A 24,890-nucleotide genomic window follows, 5' to 3' on the forward strand; every position below is an offset into this window, starting at 1 on the left:
TCACAGAAAGTTCCATTCTGCAACTTGCATGCATCGTGCAATTTCAGGCTGCAAGCCTATCTAGCCTTACCTGGGAGTAAGTTGCATTGTGCTGAATTGGGCCTGCTTTTGCATGGACAGCATTGCACTGTCAGTGAATTTGCCTGGGCGTCTTCTTTCACATAATTTACTTGGCTTTGGCAAAGCATAGCGAGTGGAATAGTGATTTCCAAAGCATGGAAGTCCCCTGACCTCTCATAATCTTACACTACCATTGGCTTCTGAAATTTTACCAGTCACTTTCGAATTTTATTATCGTTACTTGAAGGCTAGAAACTTGCTTTTTTTTAAAAAAAAATGAAATGAAAAGAAAGCTAAGATTCTCAGGGGGCTAGATCCTGTACCTTTTGTTAAACTCTACATGTGAGCGGTGATCTTGCAGAATTGTGGAATACATAGAGGCCTGACAACATCCCTTTCTCAGGGGTTAATCCTCAGTGTATTCCATGATGAGTATAATTAGGAAAGGAATTGAAAAAAAAACCTGCCATCATCATATGGCCCTTATACAAATCTATGGTGCGACCACAATTGAAATGCTAAGTTAGGGTGACCATATGACTGGATTTGGCCAGATTTGTCCGGGTTTTTGATGACAAATCCGGGAGGGGAGGGGAGGGGAAATCCGGATTTTCCCAAAGAGCAGCTCTAATGGGAATTAACTAAAATGCTTATAACTCTGTCATTTTTTTAGATAAAGACATGAAACTTGGCACAGTGGTAGCTCTTAGGAAGGGCTTTAGTGATACCAAATTTGAAACAGATCCGTTCATCCATTGATTTTTTAGGATTTTTTTAAAAATTGAGGTTTTAAAATTATTATTTTTAAAATTGTCATTTTTAAAGATAAAGAGATGAAACTTCGCACCATGATAGGATTTAGGTAGAGCTTTAGCCACACCAAATTTGAAACAGATCAGTTCATCCATTGATTTTTTAGGAATTTTTTTAAAATTGAGGTTTTTAAATTATTATTTTTAAACCGTCATTTTTAAAGATAAAGAGCTGAAAGTTGGCACCATGATAGCTTTTAGGTAGAGCTTTAGCCATACCAAATTTGAAACAGATCTGTTCATCCATTGATTTTTAGGGATTTTTTTAAATTTGAAGTTTAATTTTTTTTAAAAAAATATTATTATTAAAGATAAAGAGATGAAACTTGGCACCATGATTGCTCTTAACAAGGACTTTAGCTATGCCAAGTTTGAAACAGATCTGTCCATCCATTGAGTTTTAGGATTTTTTAAAAAAAGTTTGAGGTTTTAAAATTATTATTTTTAAATGACATTTTTAAAAGATAAAGGGCTGAAAGCTGGCACCATGATAGCTCTTAATGAGAGATTTAGCCATGCCAGGTTTGAATCAGATCTGTTCATCCACTGTTTTTTTAGGATTTTTTTAAAAGTTCAAAGTTTTAAAATTATTGTGTTTTAAAACTGCTGGAGCCATATCCTTCGAACTCAGGTTGTCAAACCTCCTCTTTGGGGTTTTGCATATTGAGCAGTTTCAGCCCTTGGCATTAAGGGGATCTCCAGTCTTTAGGTAAACTGACACAACACCCACCCTAATGTTAGAGTAGAGAAACTTGTGACAATTGTACACAAGCTTTTTTAAAAAATTGAAATTAAAAAAAGCCAGCCATCCGGCCGGCCAGTAACAAACCCTGTTAACAACAACAGCAGCTTTCAATGAGTGAAGACACAGTCAGAAAAGATATTTGAGGGAAGGGGAGACTGTATCACACAAAGCATAGCAAAAGCTTCAAAGTACAGCAAAACTGAGTGAAGTTAATTTCAGATACATTGAATCTCTCCCTTGTTCTTTATTTCAGTGATTTTAACATTAAGATGCTATGTAGAACAGATTTGTCTTAAATGTGTGCTGTAAAATCAGACATGTGACCAAGGCTATGTTCGGGTGGGCACGCCCCCTTGGTGCTGGACACGCCCACTTGGGGGCCGACCATGTTGTCCCCTTTTTTGGTTTCCAAAATATGGTCACCCTAGCTAAGTACAATTCTAGTCACTGCACCTAAAAAGGGATATTGCAGATTGGAGAAGGTGCAGAAAAGGGCAACCAAAATCATCAAAGGGCTAGGGTAATTCCCCTTTGAGGAAAAATTACAATGCCTGGGACTGTTTAGCTTGGGAAAAGGCAAGTTCAGGGAGACATGATGGAGACATACAAATATATGTATAGTGTGGAAAAAGTGGGTAAGGAGACTTTTTCTCCCTCTCTGCTAATATTAGAACCCGGGGTCTTCCCATGAAGCTGAATAGTGAAGGACCCAGGGCAGGTAAAAGGAAGTTTTACACAGCGCATACTTAAACTATGGAATTTTCTCTCACAACATTTATTGATGGCCACCAACTTGGATGGCTTTAAAAGGGGATTGGACAAATTCATGGAAGATAAAGCAATCAATGGCTACTGATCATGATGGGTTTACCTCCGGTCTGGGAGGTAGTAGGCCTCTGTATACCAGTTACTGGAGAACATGAGTGGTGTGGTGCTATTGCACTTATATTCTACTTGTGGGTTTCCCACAGATAGCTGGTTGGTCACTGTGTGAACAAAATGCTAGCCTAGATTGGGCTTTGGTCTGATTCAGCCTGGCTTTTCTTATGTGTAGTAAAAAGTCATCCTTTCCGAATACGTATATGATTCCAGTGAAAGTTGCAGTGGCATATAAGCCTAAAGTCATCTGGCGCAGTGACGAGAACACCCACCCAAACAACTTTAGCAAAAGATAAGGGTGGATGAAGATACTTCTTTTTTACTTCCTGCCATTTTATAACGGTGTCCTCTGCAAACTCTTTTCTGCCTAGACTCTGAATGGATGTTGTGAATTTGATCATGTATGTGGTGGCCAAACTCTTGAAAATCACTAATTTCAAATCTGTCTCAGGTTCATTTTTGCAGTCCTCTGAAAAGTCGATCTCATTAGTAAAAGGCGGGAGGTCCCAGTACGCTGCAGCTCTTGCCTGGGAACAAAGAGGGTCTTTCCCTGAACACGACACGTACACCAATTGGCTGGAATCCGCCAAGGAAAATCCAATCGTTGTTGACTTGGAGGTAGGAAAATGGAAAGGAGAAAGAGTGAAAGAATGTGATGGCTTGACCCATGAAGTTATTGCATATGATGATGATTAATTTTAACAAAGATCCTATATCTCTCAGTTCACAGTTTTGCTAGCCTGGCTACAATTCTTGTGGGTACAAAATACAGTTACATGTTGTTATTTCCTAATGAAGTTGCAACAAAATATTTCAGAGCATTGTTGCAGTCAGTTTTCCCTGCCCACTTTCAGGAAACTCCATTCCATTCCCCCACCTACATGGGGTTCCTCCCTCCCACCATCTTTCTGTCAGGTTTCTGTGGCCACCTGTCAGGTTTCATGCTCAGCCTCCGTTGGGCTGCTTCTGAGGTTCCCCTCTCCTTAGTGCTTTTCCCCCCACTGAAAGGTCTGTATGCTGGGGGAGGCGGGGCGTATGTGTGGATAGAGAGAGAGAGGTTGGTTTAAAGTGACACATCAGCAAAGCAACAAGGAGCTGCTGGATTCACTGTGAATGCAGTCAATCTTAAGGTAAAATGTATAAGAAAGATAAAAAGACTAACAACAGAGTATTGAAATATATATATTTAGAGCTAAACGTTTTGGTTTCTTCTCTCTTCATTAGCTGTGCTGTTAAATGGATACCAGGCGTATTCCAAACAGCTACTGATGGGGACGGAACCAAAACATTTAGCTCTAAATATGTATTTTTAACACACTGTTGTTAGTCTTCCTATATGTCCATTACTTCTATAAACCTGGGGGTTCTCAAATCTGCTGATGCAGTTGCTGAACCTCTTGTGTATGGGTGGTGCCATTTTGGCTACATAAGTGATGGCACTCTCCTTTTGAACACTGGAAAAAGATGGAGGGGTTATTGCTAATGCGTCTACAGTTTTCTACACTCCCTGCGCACAGTCCTTACAATCTAACAGAGGCAGGATCTGCACGACTGCTTGAAAACAGTTAACAACAGTGGTGACAACTGTTGGGGCCCAGGACACATTCCATATACCATTTTCAAACCACTTTCAAAGTATTATATCCTGCTTGGTGGAGATCTGGCCAGTCATAATGCAAAAGGACAAAGTCCAGAAGAAAACAGGGAATTCAGTAAACTCAAGCATTAATTTTTCAGGCTGCATAACACAATAAACAATGAGATTTTTAAAGGCTGTAGTGACTGATGAAAGTGATTGGTCTAGGAGGACAATGATGCAAAATATCCACACTCCAGGCCTTAAGTGTTGTTGTTACTGATGCTGCTGTGGTGTATTTTAATCATGGCTGTAACATCTGGATCAACTGATAGATCTCTGGATGAATGCAGATCACCAATGATTTATGATTCCCAATAGTTTTAACAATAGCAGCAACAAAATGACTCCTCTCTTGCCCTAAAATAATTCTTCTGAAAGGAAGAAAGCTTGATGTAACCAGGAGTAGATTTTTCTGCAGGACTGTGAGCTGTCTTCAGTTGTGGTACTCAACACAAATTCCTGGGCTCAGAATTTTCAAATTTTAAGTATATTTATTTTGTATCTGACTCCAATTTAGGGATGCCCATTGTGGAGAAATCCAGCCCTTTTTAGGCTCTGAGATTTCCCCAGAGCCCCTGGCTCAGCTTGCACATGCTGAGCCAAAATCTAGGACTTTCATGAGCCTTTTCCCCCCCTTTAAATTGACATGTACATAAATAGCAGCTGCAGTTTGCATAATTTGCACACATTTTGGCTGTAGTTTGCTTAATTTGTGTGAACTGCAGCCATAATATGCTTAATTTGCACAAATTTCACTTGAAATTTGCACAAATCAGTTTTTCCCCTTTAAATTGACATGTACATAAATAGCAGCTGCAATTTGCATAATTTTCACACATTTTGGCTGTAGTTTGCTTAATTTGTGTGAACTGCAGCCATAATATGCTTAATTTGCACAAATTTCACTTGAAATTTGCACAAATCAGTTTGTGCAAATTCAGCAAAATATGGCTGAAATTTGCACAAATATCAATTTAAGGGGTGGGGGGAACCCTCCAAAATCCATGAGCTGGCCTGACTTAATCTGCATCATGTCAGGTCAGCTCATGAGTAAGTAAGCCAGAGTCCAGGGAGGGGGTGGACAACCTTCCAGTTCAGAGATATTGGGGTTCTAATAAAAGAAAAAGTAGATCATAGAATCTGAAGCCATCCCAACCTGGAATTAAAATATTTAATGTAGAATAACGGTGAAATTTCATCCTTTGATTGATGGTGTGCCGGCGCCTCTTATGGCAAAAATTGTTTTGTTGCATGCAATCTGCATATTTACTTTATTATTATTATTTATTTTATTACATTTCCATACTGCCCAATACCCAAAGCTCTTTGGGCAGTTCACAACAATTAAAACCATAAAATACAGGATGATAAAATACAGTATAAAAGTTTAAAACTACAGTATAAAAATAATATTAATAACCAAATTAAACCTAGCAGCAGTGCAAGATTTAAAATACAATACCACATTTAAAACAGAAACTGAAAAATTAAAATGCCTGGAAAAAAAAAAAAAAAAGGTTTTCACCTGGGACCAAAAAGAGTACAATGTAGGTACCACGCTAAATGGAGATGCTAATTGCTGGAAAAATAAGAAAAACAAACAAACATAATAATGATTTTGACCTGTAGCAACATTATTGACATCCATTTATACTGGGAATAAAACTCAAAGTTATTTTAAATGATTTAAAAATGAGTACACTTTCACATCAGGTTAACACTGGCCCCTCCTTGAGAGGGTTTTGCCCTTCAAGGCATCCAAAATAAATAGATAGATAATTTTTAAAGAGCATGCAGACTCACATACATTTTTAAAAATAAAAAGATGGGGGCATATCTTATTAAGGCAATCATTCTCTTTGTTTCCAATGTCTGTGTATTGAATGCTGCTGCTTAGATAGCCAGAATGACACCATACACACACGAGAGAGAGAGAGAGAAGCATCAGCAAACGTAGTAATACAGAAAAATGAAAGGAACCAAAGAGAGGAACCCCAGGCAGCCCAACATTTTCATTCAGCGGCTATGGACAGCTGATGCCACTGGGAAGGGGCAAAGACCAGAAAACCAAGGGTGGAGGAGGACTGGAATGGAGTGACTGAAATCCTGAAGAAGCATTCCACGCTGCAACGCTTAGTTGCAGGTCTCACCTTTTCTAACATCATCTCAAAGGCTTTGAAGTCTGATATGCATTTATGTTCTGCGACTGCTCTAGTCCTAATTGCTTCCCGGGCACTTGCTCTTTAGTTGGCTCCCATTTTGGATTTGGTGAAGAACTTCCCTTGCGCAGCGACGAAGCGTCGTAATCTCCGGAGAGCGCTTATAGACTACATGGAACAATTTGACCCATGCCAATGTGCTCCGTGTCCCAATAATGGCAAGGCTGTGCTATCGGGAATGGAATGCCTCTGTGTGTGCCAAGCTGGTACTTACGGTGATAACTGTGAGATGCGAGCGCCCGACTACACATCCGGTATGATGTGTTAATATATATATAGCTGGAAAAGTATTTTTGCTGTAGCAGTGCAAAATAGACAAATGGTATTTTTTGCAAAACATGCTGGTTGTTAGTCAGCATGGTTGCAGATGCCGTCTTGTGCCTCTCCATTCTGCTATTCCCAGCTGGCAACAAATAAGAACAGAAGAATGGACCCTGGGTCCATCAAGTCCAGTACTCTGTTCACTCAATGGTCTACCAGCTGTTGAAAAGGAACTCACAAGTAGGACATGGGTGCAACAGCGCCATCCCACCAATGTTCCTCAGCGACTGTTATATAGGGTGACCATATGAAAAGGAGGACAGGGCTCCTGTATCTTTAACAGTTGCATTGAAAAGGAAATTTCAGCAGGTGTCCTTTGTATATATGGGGAACCTGGTGAAATTTCCTCTTCATCACAACAGTTAAAGCTGCAGGTGCCCTGCCCTCTTTAAAATCTGGTCACTCTAGTATAGCTCTGCACCTTTAACTGTTGTGATGAAGAGGGAATTTCACCAGGTTCTCCATATAGACAAAGGACACCTGCTGAAATTTCCTTTTCAATACAACTGTTAAAGATACAGGAGCCCTGTTCTCCTTTTCATATAGTCACCGTACTGTTATATGTAGGCTTACTGCCTCTAGAGGTGGTAGGGTGACCATATGAAAAGGAGGACAGAGCTCCTGTATCTTTAACAGTTGCATAGAAAAGGGAATTTCAGCAGGTGTCATTTGTATATATGGGGAACCTGATGAAATTCCCTCTTCACCACCACTGTTAAAGCTGCAGGAGCTATACTAGAGTGACCAGATTTAAAAGAGGGCAGGGCACCTGCAGCCTTAACTGTTGTGATGAAGAGGAAATTTCACCAGGTTCCCCATATATACAAATGACACATGCTGAAATTTCCTTTTCAATACAACTTTTAAAGATATAGGAGCCCTGTCCTCCTTTTCATATGGTCACCCTAATCAAGGGTAAAGCAGTTCCACATTCCTGGGTAACCAGCTGGGAAGGGCCTTTCTTCTGTATTCACCTCTCCTAAAAGGCACAGCAGCATATCACGGAAACGTTCTAAAGTGGTCAAGTGTCCTCTTTGACAGAGGATAATCCTGTATTTGAAGGGCTGCCAGAGGAACTTCCACTATTTGAAGGTGTCCTCTGTTTGAAGGGCTGTTTACAGATAATGAACCATAAAAAAACTATCCCCCATCAACTGTTAGCACCTGAGCAGCAGCCTGAACAAGGCACACAGGTCACCTGGTTACCGTCTTCCACACGTACAGCGAGATGTAGTGTGTTTCTACTTAAAGTATAACAATTCTTTTTAAATTTGTATCTAGATATATAGATTAGCCTGTGCAAATGTTATGCCAATCACCACCCTGATTTGGTGAAGCATTTCCCTTTTTTGAATTGGGCGGGGGTGGCCACCCTAAAAAAAAAAAAGGCCGCCCAGAGCAAAGCGCACAAGAAGCCAGCTTGTCTTGTGTGATCAGTGATGATGGAAGACATCAATTAGAAGATGTTTCAGCACCTAGGACAAATGCCAAACCAGGGCAGTGCCCTTTAGTGTTTGGCCAACAAGCCTATGAAGGAACAGGATTACATATTTTTCAGAATTATACCATGCAAGTAAAGGTCAGATACAATATTTCATCCTTGTGAGAGGAGAAAACTATTGATCCAGTGTTAATTCTTTGGTACACAGAGAAATGGCCCTAGCATCTGGTGTTACATTGCAAAGAGCATCATGGTGAATCCAGGCCTGCTTGGGCTCCCAATTCCTCTGTTTCAGTTGCCGTGGATGGTTCCTGGAGTTGCTGGTCCGCATGGAGTTCCTGTGATGCCTCCCATAAGAGACGGAGAAGCCGTGTTTGCGACAATCCCTCGCCGCTAAATGGAGGGAAGACGTGTGAAGGCCAACAGGAGCAAGAGGACGAGTGTTACTTCTCCATATTTGCTGACAGGTAAGAGCGAAAGAGTAAGGCTGACTGAGGTAAGGGCTGTAACTCAACCACAGAACATGCACATTGCAGAGAGAAGGTCTCGAGTTCGATTCCTGGCATCTCCAGTAAGTCTAGGAAACAGAGCTGTTGCTCTGTTGAGATGACCACAGTGGTTCAGCATTTTGAGCTAAACATTTTGGCTTAGCGTGTCGTGGGAACCATTCCTAGCCATGGTGGCTGCAGAACCACGGTTTAAACATGCTCACTAACCATTTGCTGCAAAAGGACTAGCAGCCTAACCATGGCTTAGCATGTTGTCTGAACAGGTCCAGTGTTGACAACACTAAGCTAAATGGACCAATAAGCTAAATGGACTTATTGGACCACTAAGCTAAATGGACCAATGATCTGGCTTAGTGCAAGCAGCTTCCTATGATCCGAAGGCAGCCTTGCTTGCTGGGGACTGCTGATGGTTGTAGTCCAACACATCATGTTGGAAAAGGTGGTCCTAAATCTTCTCCCGAGAGGGTAGGATTCATAAGTCTTTTAATATGTCATAACAAACACCCTCTTCAGTCTGTTCTAATTCATCATTCCCCTCCCAAAACTTTAGACCACAACTCCACTTGATCACAGGTTCACTACTGATGTCATGCCTGGTCTCAGACAGGGTCTTTCACACCACCTGCTACCTGAGCCTTTTAACTGGAGATATAGGCTTAATGCATATGGACATAGACCAGAAATAGAATAAACCAATGGAGGCTAGTGGCTCTGAAGTTAGTGGAGCAGTGATTCCACTCCAGGTTTCCATCAGAGCTTTTCAGAACTCTAAAGGAGTTACCCAAGGTAGCCTTTTTAGAGTTCAGACAGGCTCTGGTGGAAACCTGGAACAGATTTATCACCCCACTGATGGTGGAGCCTCCAGCCTCCACTGGACTAAACCTGGGGTCTTTGGCATGCAAACCACTGAACTCTGGTTCCTCCCCCAAGGGTCAAAAAGACAGGAGTCTTAATGCCTTCAAAGTCAACCGTTCTGTTTGTTTCAGGGGGGGCTTGTGTATAAATGATGATGATGCCATGAAGGAGGCGGACATTTTTGTAGGCGAGCCCGAATCTGGATGCTTTAAACCAGTCCCACCAGAATATGGATTCATCAGGGTAAGTGTTGGAGATTCAAAGCATGGGTGTGGTTTTGGCAAACATCCCCGCTCTAAAAAGGCAAAACGCTGTGCCAAAATTAGCAGCTGGCTCTCTTATTCCTCTTGGCTGAAGCACTTAGGGCCAAAACAGACATTACTTTGACTGTGAATTGAGCAGCTACGACTTTTATTCAGTTTTTACTCTAGAGTAGGTGCAGGGGCCCTGATCTGGACCAGGGACCTAGCATGGGATGTAGGGGCCTTCTAAGTTCTGGACTGAGACCAAATGAAAAGACAGAACTGCTTAAAAGTAATGTCTGTTTTGACCCCCAGCGTGATGGTGGTTGCTAAACTGGAACCTGGGGGCAAAAGGGCCGTTAACGTCATGCCCTCCTTATGAGCTTCCTGACTAGGTATTACTAGTGTAAATAAGCCTTGGGCCTTAGTCTTAGGTGAAGACTAGCACTGTAATGGTGACAGGCATATGCTTTGGGGAGGTTTTCCTGAATGCTGCAAGCCTGTTAAATTAATGGGAGCTGGGAAAGGAAGCAGAGCAGAGCTGCACAGATCTACCTGCCTTGCCTCTAAAGATATGAGTGGAAGCTCTAGCTTTAGATCAGGGATGTGTAACTTAGGTAAGTCCAGGGGGCATTTTTGCCCCCCTGGTGGTGGCATTCTGTGTGGTGACCCCAAAAAAATTTCCAGGGGGAAAATGGCACCTGTAACTGCTTGCAAGCTACATTTGACCCTTTGGGCATTCCATCGCCTCTGTGGACACCTTCTCCCCCTCCTAAAATAATTCAAATAAAAATAAAAAGTGGGCTGCCCCAAATTTGGTGGGGCGGTATGGATGCAGGTGACCCATGGTTCATGTGTTGCTTTAAATCTTGGCAGGCATAACACTGCAGTAGTATGAGCCATACTAACTGCCTTTTGGATACAATACGAGACAGTACCTAGAACCAGTGTGGGATAATGGTTAGAGAGCACAGCTAAACTATGGAATTCACTTCCACAACTTGTAGTGATGACCACCTATTTGGATGGCTTTCAAAGGGGGTTGGAGAAGTTCCTGGAGGAGAAGGCTACCCATGGTTACTAATCCTGATGGTTATATGCTATTTCCAGTATCAGAGGCAGTAAGCATATGTACACCAGTTGCTGAGGAACATTGTAACCACCAGAGAGCTTCAGCTATGGGGCGGTATATAAATTTAATAAATAAATAAATAAATAAGTGGGAGGGTGCTGTTGGTCTTGTGTCCTGCTTGTGAGTTCCTGTTCAACAGCTGTTTGGCTGCTATTTGAACAGAGTGCTGGACTAGATGGACCATTGGTCAGATCCAGCATGGCTCCTCTTATGTTCTTCATCCTAGTGCCAGACTAGGATGAAGGACAACCAGGTTCAAATCCCAACTCATCCATTGAACTCAATGGACTGGCCTCAGTACAGTCACCCTTTCTTTCAACCTAACCTGCCTTGCAGGCTTACTGTGAGGTTAAAAGAATTGGAGGAGAACCAGTGAATTTGTTAGCCACCCTTGAGAGCACTTTTGCTGAAGATTGGGATAAAACTTACTTAATAAATTAAAAGGGGCAGTGATACCCTGCAGCAAAGTTCTGTGCAAAGTTGCTGTATTCCTAAACGAACCTAAGGTCTTATCTCTTGAAGGTTTCTGATTGTCCATGCATTCTGTCAGCGAGTGAATGATTTCCCAATGTTGATTTCAGAATGAAAAGAACCACTATGCAGTCGGGGAAGATGTGGAAGTTGTGTGTTTGAGCGGATATAATCTAGTTGGGTATCAGTACCTTCGCTGCCTGCCGGATCAAACATGGGCACAACAGCTTGTCGAGTGCCAGCGTAAGAATTTTTTTTTACTCACAATTAAACTGGCAACTTCAAGAAAGTAAAAAATAATAGGGGTAAACATTAGTGGTGTGCAGAGTGACTCTAATCCACTCTGAAATTTGGAGCAGAGCTCCACTGACTGTGTTCTCTGCTTCAATTTTGGAGAGGCTCCCCTTACTCCTCTCCATCAGATTATCCAATGGAGCTCCATTTCATTTTTGGATAACCACTTCAATGTAGCCTATGGCAGTTAACCAAAATGCTTACAGCTCTGTCATTTTTAAAGATAAAGAGATGAAACTTGGCACTGTGATAGCTCTGTAATAGTAGGGGTTTAACCATGCCAAGTTTGAAACAGATCCTTTCATCCTTTGATTTTTTAAGGATTTTTTAAAAGTTTGACAGCTCAGCTGTCACATTGCCTATGACAATTAACAAAATGCTTACATCTCCATCATTTTAAAGATAAAGAGATGAAACTTGGAAACATGATAGCTCTTAAGTAGGTCTTTAGGCTTGCCAAGTTTGAAGCAAATCCTTTCATTGCATGATGTTTAGGATTATTATTATTTTTAAAAAAATCCCCCTCAAACCATCCCCCCCATACACATGCACACACATCCAAAACTATGCAGGACCTTTTATCCTTTACTTTGCTGATGTACAGTTACGCATCTCCAGTTTATAAAAATAGAGATCTGCTGCATCCACTGACAGTTTGCTTTAATGGGGTGAAATCGGTGGGTCCTCTCCCTATGAGAACACCCCACCCCAATTTCACACCATTAGAGCAAATGGTCAGGGAACGTAGTGGGAATGGGCCCTGTTATGTGGACATAGATGTATGCACATAGAGCTGAGTGAGTAATTGGCCCAGTCTGTCTCCTCATGTGGAAGAGCTAGTCTGTCCAGGCATAATATACACAGAAGGTCCATTTTCACTAAGGCTGAATGTGTAGCCAGCAGGGGAGGGGGATAGTTGGTGTGCTCCCCCTCCCTCCCTAATGTAATCTGAATATCTGTCTGTTCATCCACACATGCACACAGTAGCGAAAAAATCTGGCTTGTCATTTGATACAGCAAAGCCAACAAAGTAAGTTACACAAATGTCAGGGTTGGACACATTGTGTATGCCTCACCTAAGTGAAGTGACATCACCCCTGCTATAACACCCTCCTGAAGGATGGGTTTGTCCATTCTCCTGTGGGAAAGAGCTGCCCCACAGCAGGGTGAGCCTTATAATGCTATTTCTCTGATGGCTCTCCCCTGGCTTCAAACTGAGTCAAATTAAGTTGTTGTTTTTTTTACTCCACAAAGTTTCATGGTGTGCACAACTCACTTTGCATCCATGAGCCGAGCTGCAAGCTGTTCCCTGAATTCCAAGAACATTTTGGCACATTTGGGAAAGCGGTTGTGCAATTTGTGCAGATTTCTGAGCAACTTCCGAGCAATTTGTGCAAATTATGACTGAATTTGCACAAATTACGATCAAATTTGCGCAAATTACACAAATTCGGCTGTAACTTGCGCAAATTGCAGAACCTTCCCCCTGCCCCAAATTGCTCAAAATTCCCAGAATGTCTGAAAACTGGCCCAACTCATGGCGGATCAAGTTGGGCATCACAGTGGGAACCGAAACAAAGTCTGGGGGGACAAGCTTAGGAAAACCCGTCAAACTCTACCCCCCAAAACAGATTTCTCTGACATCCGTCAGTCAATTGGAATGCTATGTGCTACTTAGGAAAGTCTGCCACCTAGTGACTGAATGTAGTGCCACAGGCTTCAAACATATGGACACATTAAAATTAATTAAAATTAATTAAGGCATTTTAAAAAGCAAATAACCCTGGATCCACTTAGTATGAATGCCATGTTCCAGTTGCCAATGTTCAGGGTCTTGGCAGTGTAACACAGAACAGAAAACACATCATTATTGGGGAAGGCCACCTGAAGTAGTAAGACTGGTGGTGAATCTATTCTGTACAGCACCCAATTAAAATGCTCCTGTTTGCCCAGGCATTTTGAGGAGAATTTTGACATTTCAAAATGCAGTCTAAATAGATTTTTAGATTGTTTCTGTATTTGCTGGATTTATGACTTGTATGTCTCTGTTTCAGTTTTGTAGTTCTATTATATTGTTTGTATAATTTTATATATATACTACCTTGGGATTGCCTTTGATGATGAAGGAGCCATGTAGAAATGATTAAAATAAAATAAAATGCTACCTTCTATGGATGGAAGCACATTCTTTCTAGGAAGCTTACTCCCATAGGATCAGACTGTCCATTTTCAAAATGGATTGAAAACAAAAGTTCACATTTGAAATTTCAGCCGCAAGATAACAAAACTTTTTGTTGCATCTTAAGTTGCAATCCTATGTATGTTTACTGTTTAGACATAAAAAGTGCCCTGCAACTCCCAGCATTCCCCAGCCAGTATGGGGAATGCTGGAAGCTTTAGGACATTTTTCTGTTTAAGCATGCATAGGATTTCACCCTTAATTGGTGATTTAATTTGCAGGCGCTTTGCCATGACATGTTAATTTGTGCTTGTTTTTTACTCTAGCATCTGCTTGCCCCAGGCCATCAGCATCTCCCGATGTCGCGATTACTCCATATAAGAATGAATACAAGATTGGGGAAACCATCCAGTTACACTGCTCTCCGACTCTGAGTCTAAATGGCCCCACACGATACACTTGCGGGCAAGGCCCATCCTGGAACCCTCCTGTTTGGAGACTACTGACCTGCGAGAAAGGTAAAAGGAACTGAGAGGGTCCAGGTGATATAGTGGTTCAGCTGTTGGACTAGGACTCAGCAGACCCAGATACAAATCCCCCACTCAGCCATGAAGCTCATTGAGTAACCTAGGGCCAGTCATACTCTCAGCCTAATATTCCTTGAAGTGTTGTTGTGAAGATGACATTGGGGGAGGGGCACCCATATATGCTCCCCCTGGCTCCATGGGGCAAGGGTAGGATAAAAACGTAAAAAAGAAAAAACATTTAGGGTGCAATCCTATGCATATTTAGACAGAAAGAAGTTCTACAACTCCCAGCATCCCCCAGCCAGCCATGCATAGAATTACCCCCTTAATAAATTTAGGTCCATCCAAACCTCCTTTATAGATCTCAATAATAATAATAATCCTGGCATAATGCCTGACTCAGTCTTGTATAATATTGGCATTCATATTTCTGTGCCTCTCAAAGTCATTGCATTCCTTACTCTTGCAGCTAATCAAGCTCAAGGGAGTTGCAGCCCTGGTCAAAAGCAGTCTGGATCCCAATGTGTGTGCATGTCCCCAACAGAGGATTGTGGGTAAGGTATATGCAGAAGAATGTCACTTTTTGCCCACTACTGGAGGTGTTTCTAGCTCATAACAGAAATGTTGGTTCCAACTGAAGCCCTCTTCGTAGGTTCTCCTGAACGAGTGAGGGCTGAAACTGGGGGGTGGAGCTTCACATGTTGGCTCCGCCTCACAGCTGGCATCAAGGCTAAGCAAAAATCCCCCAGAGTTGCTCTTCCTTTTCACCTTGCAACCTACTTGTTCATCCTCTGATTTCTGTGGTCCAGACAATGGTGGCGTCGAGAAGGAGAAGCAGTACACACACTTTATGCCTGGAATTTGAACAAATTATGCAATTTGTGTCCAAAATTTATGCAAACCTGGAAAATCTGCAAGCCGTCCGGACTCAATGCAGAGTGAGTCGGGTCAGCTGGAGGGGAAGCAAGTCAAAGTTTGGGGAGCCGAGCTGTTGAAAACTCGGTGAACTCTACCCCTTGGATGGGTTCTTCTCACATCCCACAGTCCTAAAAGTGTGGTAACTCTTTCCCTCATGCCTATCCTCCATTTTGGAGTCAAGTGGTCATTCTCAGAATGTCTGTGTGCCCCCTTCAGTAAACTAAAGAGAGCCTGTGAGATGTGGTGGTTAGAGTATTGGACTGGGAGTCGGGAGATCCGGGTTCTAGTCCCCACTTGGCCATGGAAACTCACTGGGTGACTTTGGGCCAGTCACAGACTCTCAGACCAACCTACCTCACAGGGTTGTTGTTGTGAGGATAAATTGGAGAGGAGGAGGATTATCTATTTTACTTTGGGTTCCTTGAGGAGGAAGAAAGGTGGGATAAAAATGTAATAAATAAATAAATAAATGGCTGTGATTGCAATTTTCCCTTGAGGAGGAGCTTTTGTCCTTTTGCAACCTGTGCTTTGCACCATCTTGCCCTTGTACTTGTTTTTCTGTACATAGAGAACGTAATTTATTTATTTATTATTTAGCCTTGAAGTAAACCTGAGCAACTCTTGCAATTGCCTTAATGTCACCTTCACAGGCAGCCTGACAAATTCACTACTGTTGTTTTGTGTCTGGTAGTGGCTAAAACGATCTGGAATGCATTGACTTGGCTTGCCAGATCGAGATGACTCGACCAGAAACAGCCTCCGAAACAAACCCAAGTATTCCTGACATCGTAAACAACTCTGGAGAACGCCTCCTTGTGTGTTGTGCCTTTCAACCTCCTATTACCCAGTAAGGTTTTTCTTTGTCCTTTGGCAGCCACTATTCTGAAGACGTTTGTGTAATACCGGATGCTGCTTCTGAACAAGCCATTACCAAGCCCAGCTGCCAGTTCTTGGCTGAAAAATGCCTGGGAGAGAATCCGCCCCATTTCCTACATTCTGGGCCCTGCCACAGGGTCACTGACTTAAGCTGGGCCCTAGAAAGGCTCAAACTCTCTACAGGCAGCATAAAGCATGAACCCTGTGGCTATGACACGTGCTATGACTGGGAGAGATGCTCAGGTACGTGTGCCTCCTGGATCCTGCTATCGCTCTGGATTGAGGTGAGGGATGTATGGATTTTGTAAAAATCCATTCTACTTGCATTTTGTGGCTTGTCACATGCCCTTCGTTCTACCATCCACTCATTTTTCCTAATTTCCTGAATTTGCGCAAATTTTCATTTGTGCAAATTCACACTAGGAAAATTACACAAATCCCCCCAATGCATAAATCCTTCCCCAAAATGAGCAAATCCCACCTGCAAAACACGTATTTTCAGGGTTTAGCCTATGGTGAAAATGCACTTTTTAACATATGTATATATGACTAAATTTGAGTAAAATTTCAGAAAGTAAAAAACATCATTCAGATAACCTGACCCCAAGTTGTTTAGAGTCCTTCCCTCTTTTGTATCTAGTCACTCTAGTTTAGCTCCTGCAGCTTTAACTGTTGTGGTGATGAGAGAATTTCACTAGGTTCTCTCACGCCTTTGCCCCAGAAGACCTTTTTTAGGGTGACCATATGAAAAGGAGGACAGAGCTCCTTTATCTTTAACAGTTGCATAGAAAAGGGAATTTCAGCAGGTGTCATTTGTATGCATGTCGCACCTGGTGAAATTTCCTCTTCATCACAACAGTTAAAGCTGCAGGAGCTAGACTGCAGCTACACTGTGACCAGATTTAAAAGAGGGCAGGGCACCTGCAGCTTTAACTGTTGTGATAAAGAGGAAATTTCACCAGGTTCTCCATATATACAAATGACACCTGCTGAAATTTCCTTTTCAATACAACTGTTAAAGATACAGGAGCCCTGTCCTCCTTTTCATATGGTCACCCTACCTTTTTTCACTTCTACATCTCAGTCTTAGGACATGTGAAGTAATGAGGGGACAGGGCCTCTGAGCATATTTTGCATGTCTTCCTCCCGTTGGGTCATTGTAGCCATAAGCAGCCTCCAATTAAACAGGTCAGAGCAATCTGAACATCTTGCAGCTCAGACAGGAGGATTTCTAACCCATCCGATGTGCAGCTCTTCTCATTTTAGCACGTGGTTGTTGCCAACGCTCTGGGCCACCCTTGGGAATTCCAACATGCCCTTATCAACGCTGTGTTCTCCTTCGCCCCATGCAGCATTGTAAATCCATCTTGTAAAAACAGCTGCAATGGCCGTGGCCGGGGGAGGGATACTTTCTGTTTAATGAAGAGCTTATAGTTTGTGTGGTTGGGTGAGCCTGTGCCAAGAAGCAAAATCCCCGTGAGATTATTTGTCCAACCGTTCTTGTGCAACAAGGCGAAAGGCTCATGGTTTTTCCCGTAAGGTTATGAAATATTTGTCGCTTGGCGCAGTGCACAGAATAGCCCAGCCAAAAAAAAGTGGGGGAGAGTGACAGCTCTGTGAGAAACAGAGGTCAGGCAGGAGGGTGGTGTGGGAAAGAGATGTCACGGGGATGAAATGTGCCTCCCCTCCCTCTGGGATAAGCCAGCATTAAGCGCACTGTTTCTCAACTGATGAGCCGAGCTGAACAGCTGGGTAACCATCTGAAATTTTGTTTTTGACCTGTGAGGAGCCAGGGCTGCCCCAAGACATTTTGTGAGCCACTGTAGTGTACTGGCAAGAGTGTTAAACTGGGACTGGGAAGACCTGGGTTCTAGTCCACACTTGGCCATGAAGGAGCATAAACAGTACACAATTTAATACAAAGCAAAGGAAATAAAATTGACAATATTTCCACATAAGAGCACTTGCATTTCAAAATTGAACATCCAATGATTTGATCAAAAGTGCTCTTTTTCTAATGGCCAGCCGCGTTTTGACCAGAAGGTCCTCTTCAGTGGCCCAAAGTCTAACGTATAAAGTACATACAAAACATACAAAAAACATTCATTAGTGCCTTAGGAGGAGATAGGAAAGAACGTTTTTTAGTATATACCACAAATAATCTTTATACATACCTAGGCTTGTATGTGCAAAAAACATTTATCACATAGGGCTGACTGTTTTTTTTTATCATTCCTGGGTTCACATAACACGCTAACCCACACTCAGTGGCTGAGTGAGGTTTTTTTGTTGTACTGTGGGTTATATTGTTGTCTGAACACAGCGTGTTTACCACAGGATGGCTTGTGAACCATGCAGTGTGGCTTATTTTTCTCAAACAAGCCAGCTTGAGAACCCATGGTTTGTTGTTGTTGATTAAGAAGCCACACTGCATGGTAAATAAGCCACCCGTCAGATAACGCACTGAGTTCAGACGACACAATAACCCACGATTCAGTGATCGCCCATGATTCAACAGTCCACGTTCAACCACTGAGTGTGGTTTAGCGTGTTGTGTGAACCCACCATGGGAAATGGATGCTGTTTTGTTGCAGTCCAGATTATCCACTAGCATGAAAGCAAAAGGGATGGCATGGACCAGGAGATTCAGGAAACATAACCACCCATGCAGTTGACCCCAGGATACTGAGTAGATTCCTCAATAAATGGTCAGATCGTGAGGCCTTGCTAGATTGTTTTGAATTCCCTTGAGTGCAGCAAACAGACAGAAGACATACAGCTTAATTGCCTCCACATTACACCTTTCCACTAGGCTGGCAATCCCTTGTTCATTCTCTTTTTACAGAGTATCCAGATGTCCACCATTAAATGTGGATGTCTACCAAGGAAAGCTTACGTGCATAGACCTCTGTGTACGTAAGTGTTCCATGTGTTCTGAAACCCTGATTGTGCAGGGAATCAGATGCATGAAAAGCCTGCATACGTCGAAGTTTACCCATGTAGGCTTTCCTCTGCAGACATTGAAGTTTGACACATGGATTTACAGGAGAGGTATTGGAAGCGTCATGCAATTTTGGGAAGGACGAGAGCTGCAGCCCAGTTCTACGCATGGTGCCCATTCATGAAAGAACCTACAATCTGTCTCTTGTTCCTTTTGCAACATTTCCAGCTCTTTCAAAATATGCACCTGGGTACTAAAACCCACTTTATTTCCTTTCGTAGAATTGCGTGGTCAGTGCCTCTGCCTGCTGGCTAGCCAGTGCCCTCGAGGTGGTGAGGAGCACCTTTTCTGCATCCAAATTAGGTCAAGAAAGAAGACGGTCAGCCTCTGCATGCTGGGGGCGATAAAATGCTCCAAGATGAACATTGAAGTGCTACATGAAGGGAGCTGTTCAGCTGAAGAACCGTCAAGGTCATCACTAGACCAACCTCAGCTTTAGTAGCTCCTTTTCTTCTTGGCATCTTCAGACGGTTCTGATTTCAGGGACTGAGCATCCCAATCCAGCATTTTTATTTTATCCAACATTTTTTTTCTCTGCAGTCTAAATGTTCATAGCTTTCAGGATGTCGGAGAAATCCACAATGGAATCAAATGAGTTCAGATTTCTATGAATCCGACCTGCAGATTCTGCAGTGGACCAGCATTTCCTGAGTCGCATGAATGCCATGGACTTGCGGGGTTTCGTTTTTAAATTTCTGGAATTTTACGCAAATTTAGTCATAGAAAAATACTTTTTTTTTAAAAAAAAAAATACAGCCAAAAATGTGCATTTATCCCATAGGCTAAAGCATGGAAATGCACATTTTGAAGGGATTTGCAGATATTGAGGGGATTTGGCATTTGCATAAGTGTGAATTTCCAAAAATTTTGGAAATTGAAAAAAATAAGACTCCGTCAGCAGATGACAAAACAAAATCCATGAAACACAGCTGGAACGGATTTTATAAAACCCATACATGGCAGTTTGCTTTCTCTTCAGTTGACTGCCTCTGTGCATGTGTAGAGCACCTTTTGTTTGAAGGAAACCAGCTTTTGTTCTAACAAGATGGGTCTGAGGACACAGTGCCTCTGAGTGTCTGCAGAGTGCCTTTCCTCTCACAGGAAGCAGCTTTATAAAAGCCAAAGGGCAGTGCCTCTAAGCATACGCAGAGCATTAAGATATAGAAAGTACAGACATAACCCCAAATGCCAAACAATCAAAACTGAGGCTGGATGGCAGTGCGAACTCAAAGCATTTTGCTGCCTGAAGCTGTTAGGGTAAAAAACCCAACCAGAAGGGAGGGAACGGGGGGGGGGATTTACACATCGTCGTGAAGGCGCTTGCGTGCGCCTGCAGTGTGCCTTGAAACTCATCGTGTAGATCCTGCCCTGGACTGCTGAGGGGAAATGTATCATGACGGCGAGGAGCTGCCCGCTCAGGCGCTCCTCGGCTCGGAAAGGGGTGTGTGTGGATGTGTGTGTAGGTGGTGCCCAGCTCCGCCCAGGCTCTCTCTCTCTCTCTCTCTCTCTCTCTCTCTCTCTCTCTCTCTCTCTCTCTCTCTCTCTCCCTTTCCCGGGGTCTACGTGTGAGTGAGCAAGTGAGGGCGGGAATGACGGTAACAGCAGAGCAGCAGCGTTGCAGGTGAATGCGAGGAGTTTCCTGCGGAGTCATGGAGAGATCAGGGCGTGGGAGGGGAGGCGGTGGTGGCTGGTTGAACAGCGTGTGTGTGTGAGAGAAAGAGAGGACCACGGCAGCAGCAGCGACCAGGAGAACAGAATGTGTAGGGAGAGAGCAGTTGGAGTCGGTGAGGATGAGGAAGGGCCGAGGGTGTGCATAGATGAAAAGTGGCACGCGAGAGGAAATCGGGGGAAGAAGTACAGGGGGGGATGTCTGCACATGTGTGTGTGTGTGAGAGAGAGAGAGAGAGAGTGTGAGAGAGTGTGTGTGTGTGAGAGAGAGAGAGAGAGATGAGAATGAGAATGAGAATGAGAATGAATATGAATAAAGTTGCATCTGTCTGAAGGACGGAGTTTGAGGGATCTACACATCGTCGTGAAGGCGCTTGCGTGCGCCTGCAGTGCACCCCGAAATTCATCGTGTAGATCCTCCCCAGGAAAACCAGACAAGTCCAGATTCAGTGACCATTCTTTATTGACCTACATGTGTAGGAGGAAACTCACCCTTGATGGATCGAAGAAGAGCTTCTCCACCCATCATCCACAACCAACATCTTTTATAACATTCCGTGCCCCTCCTGATGAGCTCATCCCTCCTCCCATCCCTTATTGATTGCAAAGTTATACGTTTTCCATAAGTGAAATTGTTTCTAACAGCTAACAATACATAATATTGTAAATAAATTTTATTTTAATTTGCAAATATGACAATACTTGCTGACAAGGGGTAAGACCCAGAAGAGTAGGCCTAATGCTAAGTTTTTGTTTGTTTTTAAAAGGGGGAGAGGAAGACATTTCAAGGTCATATTGTCAAACAGCATTTTAAGGGTGCAATCCTATGCATGTTTAGACAGAAAAAAGTCCTACTACTTCTAGCATCCACCAGCCAGCCATGCTTCTGTCTAAACTTCCACAGGATTGCACCCTAAATCTCTTATATGTGTCTACTCAGAGTACATAAGAACATAAGAAGCACCATGCTGGATCAGACCAAGGGTCCATCTAGTCCAGCACTCTGTTCACACAGTGGCCAACCAGCCATTGGCCAGGGATGAACAAGCAGGACATGGTGCAACAGCACCCTCCCACCCATGTTCCCCAGCAACTGGTGCACACAGGCTTAGAAAGGAAAGGAACCTCTCGTGCAAGCACTGAGTCATTACTGACTCTTGGAGGGATGCCAGCTTTCGCTGAAGTTTTCTTGGCACGCATTATAGTGGGGTGGTTTGCCGTTGCCTTCCCCAGCCGTTATTACCTTTCCCCCAGCTAACTGGGTACTCATTTTACCGACCTCGGGAGGATGGAGGGCTAAGTCAACCCGAGCCGGCTGCCTGAAACCAGCTTCCGCTGGGATCGAACTCAGGCCGTGGGAGAGTTTCAGCTGCAGAAACTGCTGCTTTACCGCTCTGTGCCACACGAGGCTCTGCTTACTGCCTCGAATACTGTAGATAGCACACAACCATCAGGGCTAGTAGCCATTGATAATGGGACTTACTCCTAAGTAAGTGTTTTCTCTTTTTGAACAAGCCATGTTTTTGCACATCGTATTGATTAGAATGTATAGTAAAATCCTGACTTTTGTATTATTTTCTAGAGTTTCTTCCACATAAAATGGTTGTCTGGGCTCTCAGCAATATGCGCTTAACATTAATTATAACCTAGGGTACACTTGGCTTATGTGCCTGAAGTTAAGTTTTCTGTTGAAACTCAACTAATACAAATAAATGCTTGATCAGAAAGGCCAATTATATATCTTCTTTTCATGGATTGCTTTAACAATTTCTCAGCACTCTTTACAAGTCAACCGTTGGACTGAAGGTGCAAGTGGCTTGTACATGCAGTGCCATTTTCTTTACTGTACTGTCAACCAGACCCGAAATTTTGTGGCTTCCTTCATATGGCTTTTAGTCCATCAGGGTAAGTCTCCCTTCTTTTGCAGATGTTAATTCATGTATATCTTGGGCTATATATGCATTAATAAACAAACATAAGAATTGCCTTGCTGGATCACATCAAGATTCAGAAACCTAACAAAGGCCGTCTAGATGGCTCTGGAAAGTTCATAAACAGGGTATGAAAATGGCCTTTCCCTGTTGTTTGTTCCGCATCTGGATGCCTAGTTTTGGTTTGTTTGTTTTAAAAAATGTAATAAATAAATAAAATTACCTCTGAACACCCAGATTCAATTTAGCTATCATTTCCTCTAATAGCGACTTCAGCTGGTGAGAGCCAATAGAAATAAAGCCAAAACAGGGCCACAGGGGGGGGGGAAACATTTGGGAGATCTCAGCGTGCTAAGGGGAACCTTGAGGTTTGCAGAAGTACAATTAAACAAAAAAAAACTTTACATAGAGCATGTGTAGAAAAATGCCTTGCTGCATTGTGCTTTTAGTTTCACCCATCAATGAATAGTGTCATTGCTTCTGACATGGTGCGTGTGTGGGCGGAGGTGGGGAGTGTATTTAAGTTCTTGAAATTGAAGAGTGTTCCTGTTCACAGGTCCATTCAATCAGCAATGCCTTATCCAGGCTATGAGATGGTTCTCTTTATGTGTGTGTTTTATTTCTATGTGTCTCTCCCTCTGTCCTCCTTTTCCAGCTACTCCAGTCCATTCCCTCTCAATTTTCCATCCCTCCCCACAACAGTCAGTCAGCGTTGCATGTCCACTGAGCATACTCCATCCTCATTGGGCTGCTTTTGGCAATCTCCTGTAACAGACCAGCAATACCCTATTCTGTGTGTGGCAGTGAGAATAGCTACCAAGCTAGGTTTAAGTTGCTGGTGTTAGTAAACGAAGCCCTATACAAATCAGGACTAGGTTACCTCAAGGAATGTTAATAATAATAATAATAATAATAATACATTTCTTACCCACCTCTCCAATTGGATCGAGGCGGGGAACAACAGCAAGCATAAAATACATAAAATACTGCTTAAAAACATAGTATACAGTGTTAAAAACCTCCTAAAAGCATCCTAAAAGCACACTAAAATTATCCTAAAATTCTACTGGATAGGCTTGCCGGAAGAGATCAGTCTTAATAGCTTTCTTAAATGCTGATAGACTGTTAGGTTGATGAGTCTCCTCCGGCAGGCCATTCCACAGTCTGGGAACAGCAGAAGAGAAGGTCCTCTGGGCGATGGTTGTCAGCCTAGTCTTTGCTGACTGAAGTAGATTTTTCCCAGAGGTCCTGAGTGTGCAGGGCAGATTGTATGGGAGAAGGCGATCCCGCAGGTAGCCTGGACCCAAACCATGTAGGGCTTTAAAGGTAATAACCAACACTTTATACTTCGCCCGGAAACTAATTGGCAGCCATATACCAACTTTCCAGGCCTAGGGTAGATCATACCTTGTTATCCATGCCTATGAATTTCCATTTGGCGATGACACAGAGATGCTCCTTCTGTATGGCTGTGCCCACCCTGTGCAATGCTCAATGCTTGTGCTGTTTTAGGCGTTTATTGAAAGCACATCCGTTTACTTTGGCTTTTCCCCAGCCATGAGCTATCTTTGAACCAATATCAAGATACTACTGTGTTGTGCATGCACTTGCGGGGTTGTTTTTTTTAAAAAAAAAAATCTTTTGTAAACTACTTTGAGATATGTTCAGATGAAAAGCAGCATATCAATACTGCTAATAAAAATCAGCACTTATTGAAAGTATCTTCAATTAGTGAGATACTAGAGTGAGTATTATTTTAAGAATGCTTGTGAGACATTTTGCATATGGAGTGAATCTCGGGCGTGTAACCAGCAAGCATGCCCCACAAACTGTCAGCTCAGTGACTGGGACAGCTTGTCAGAATGCGAGCCATGTGGTAAAAAGAAGTAAGCAAGTTAATCACAGGGCGCATGAGCAAATAGGAAGCATGCAGTTTACCCTTTGTTTTCAGAGAGTGCATGCACAGTTCAGAAAACAGAACAAGATGAACTGAAGAATTCCAAGAAACTTCCCATGTGGTACTTGAGCTGCTTTCTGCTTAAAGCTCATAGTAATAGGCTATTCAATTATGTATCTTCTAGTACAGGAGGGTTTCTAAGCAGATGCTATTGAGCCTTTCTATACAAGGCATTTATTGTGCACTCATGATTGAGTTGTTTATGGGTTCTTTA

At 42.8% G+C, this 24,890-nt stretch overlaps 1 protein-coding gene across 3 annotated transcripts in view; it reads left to right on the plus strand.

Moving 5' to 3' along the window:
- Positions 1 to 22,526, plus strand: part of C6 (complement C6) — a 44,543-nt gene extending 22,017 nt beyond the window's left edge. For 2 of the 3 annotated variants that reach the window (XM_063128111.1, XM_063128112.1), the window contains exons 10-18: positions 2,948 to 3,114; positions 6,383 to 6,608; positions 8,412 to 8,583; positions 9,612 to 9,723; positions 11,436 to 11,568; positions 14,125 to 14,316; positions 14,795 to 14,879; positions 16,118 to 16,362; positions 19,342 to 22,526. In XM_063128111.1, coding sequence (XP_062984181.1) covers positions 2,948 to 3,114; positions 6,383 to 6,608; positions 8,412 to 8,583; positions 9,612 to 9,723; positions 11,436 to 11,568; positions 14,125 to 14,316; positions 14,795 to 14,879; positions 16,118 to 16,362; positions 19,342 to 19,559 — 1,550 coding nt within the window. In that variant the 3' untranslated portion in view covers positions 19,560 to 22,526. The remainder of the gene's footprint in view (positions 1 to 2,947; positions 3,115 to 6,382; positions 6,609 to 8,411; positions 8,584 to 9,611; positions 9,724 to 11,435; positions 11,569 to 14,124; positions 14,317 to 14,794; positions 14,880 to 16,117; positions 16,363 to 19,341) is intronic. The other variant, XR_010025557.1, reaches the window with a different exon arrangement.
- Positions 22,527 to 24,890: the final 2,364 nt, after the last annotated feature.

The sequence above is a fragment of the Elgaria multicarinata genome, chromosome 6 (genome assembly GCF_023053635.1).
Source record: "Elgaria multicarinata webbii isolate HBS135686 ecotype San Diego chromosome 6, rElgMul1.1.pri, whole genome shotgun sequence".
NCBI classification, from domain to species: Eukaryota; Metazoa; Chordata; class Lepidosauria; order Squamata; family Anguidae; genus Elgaria; species Elgaria multicarinata.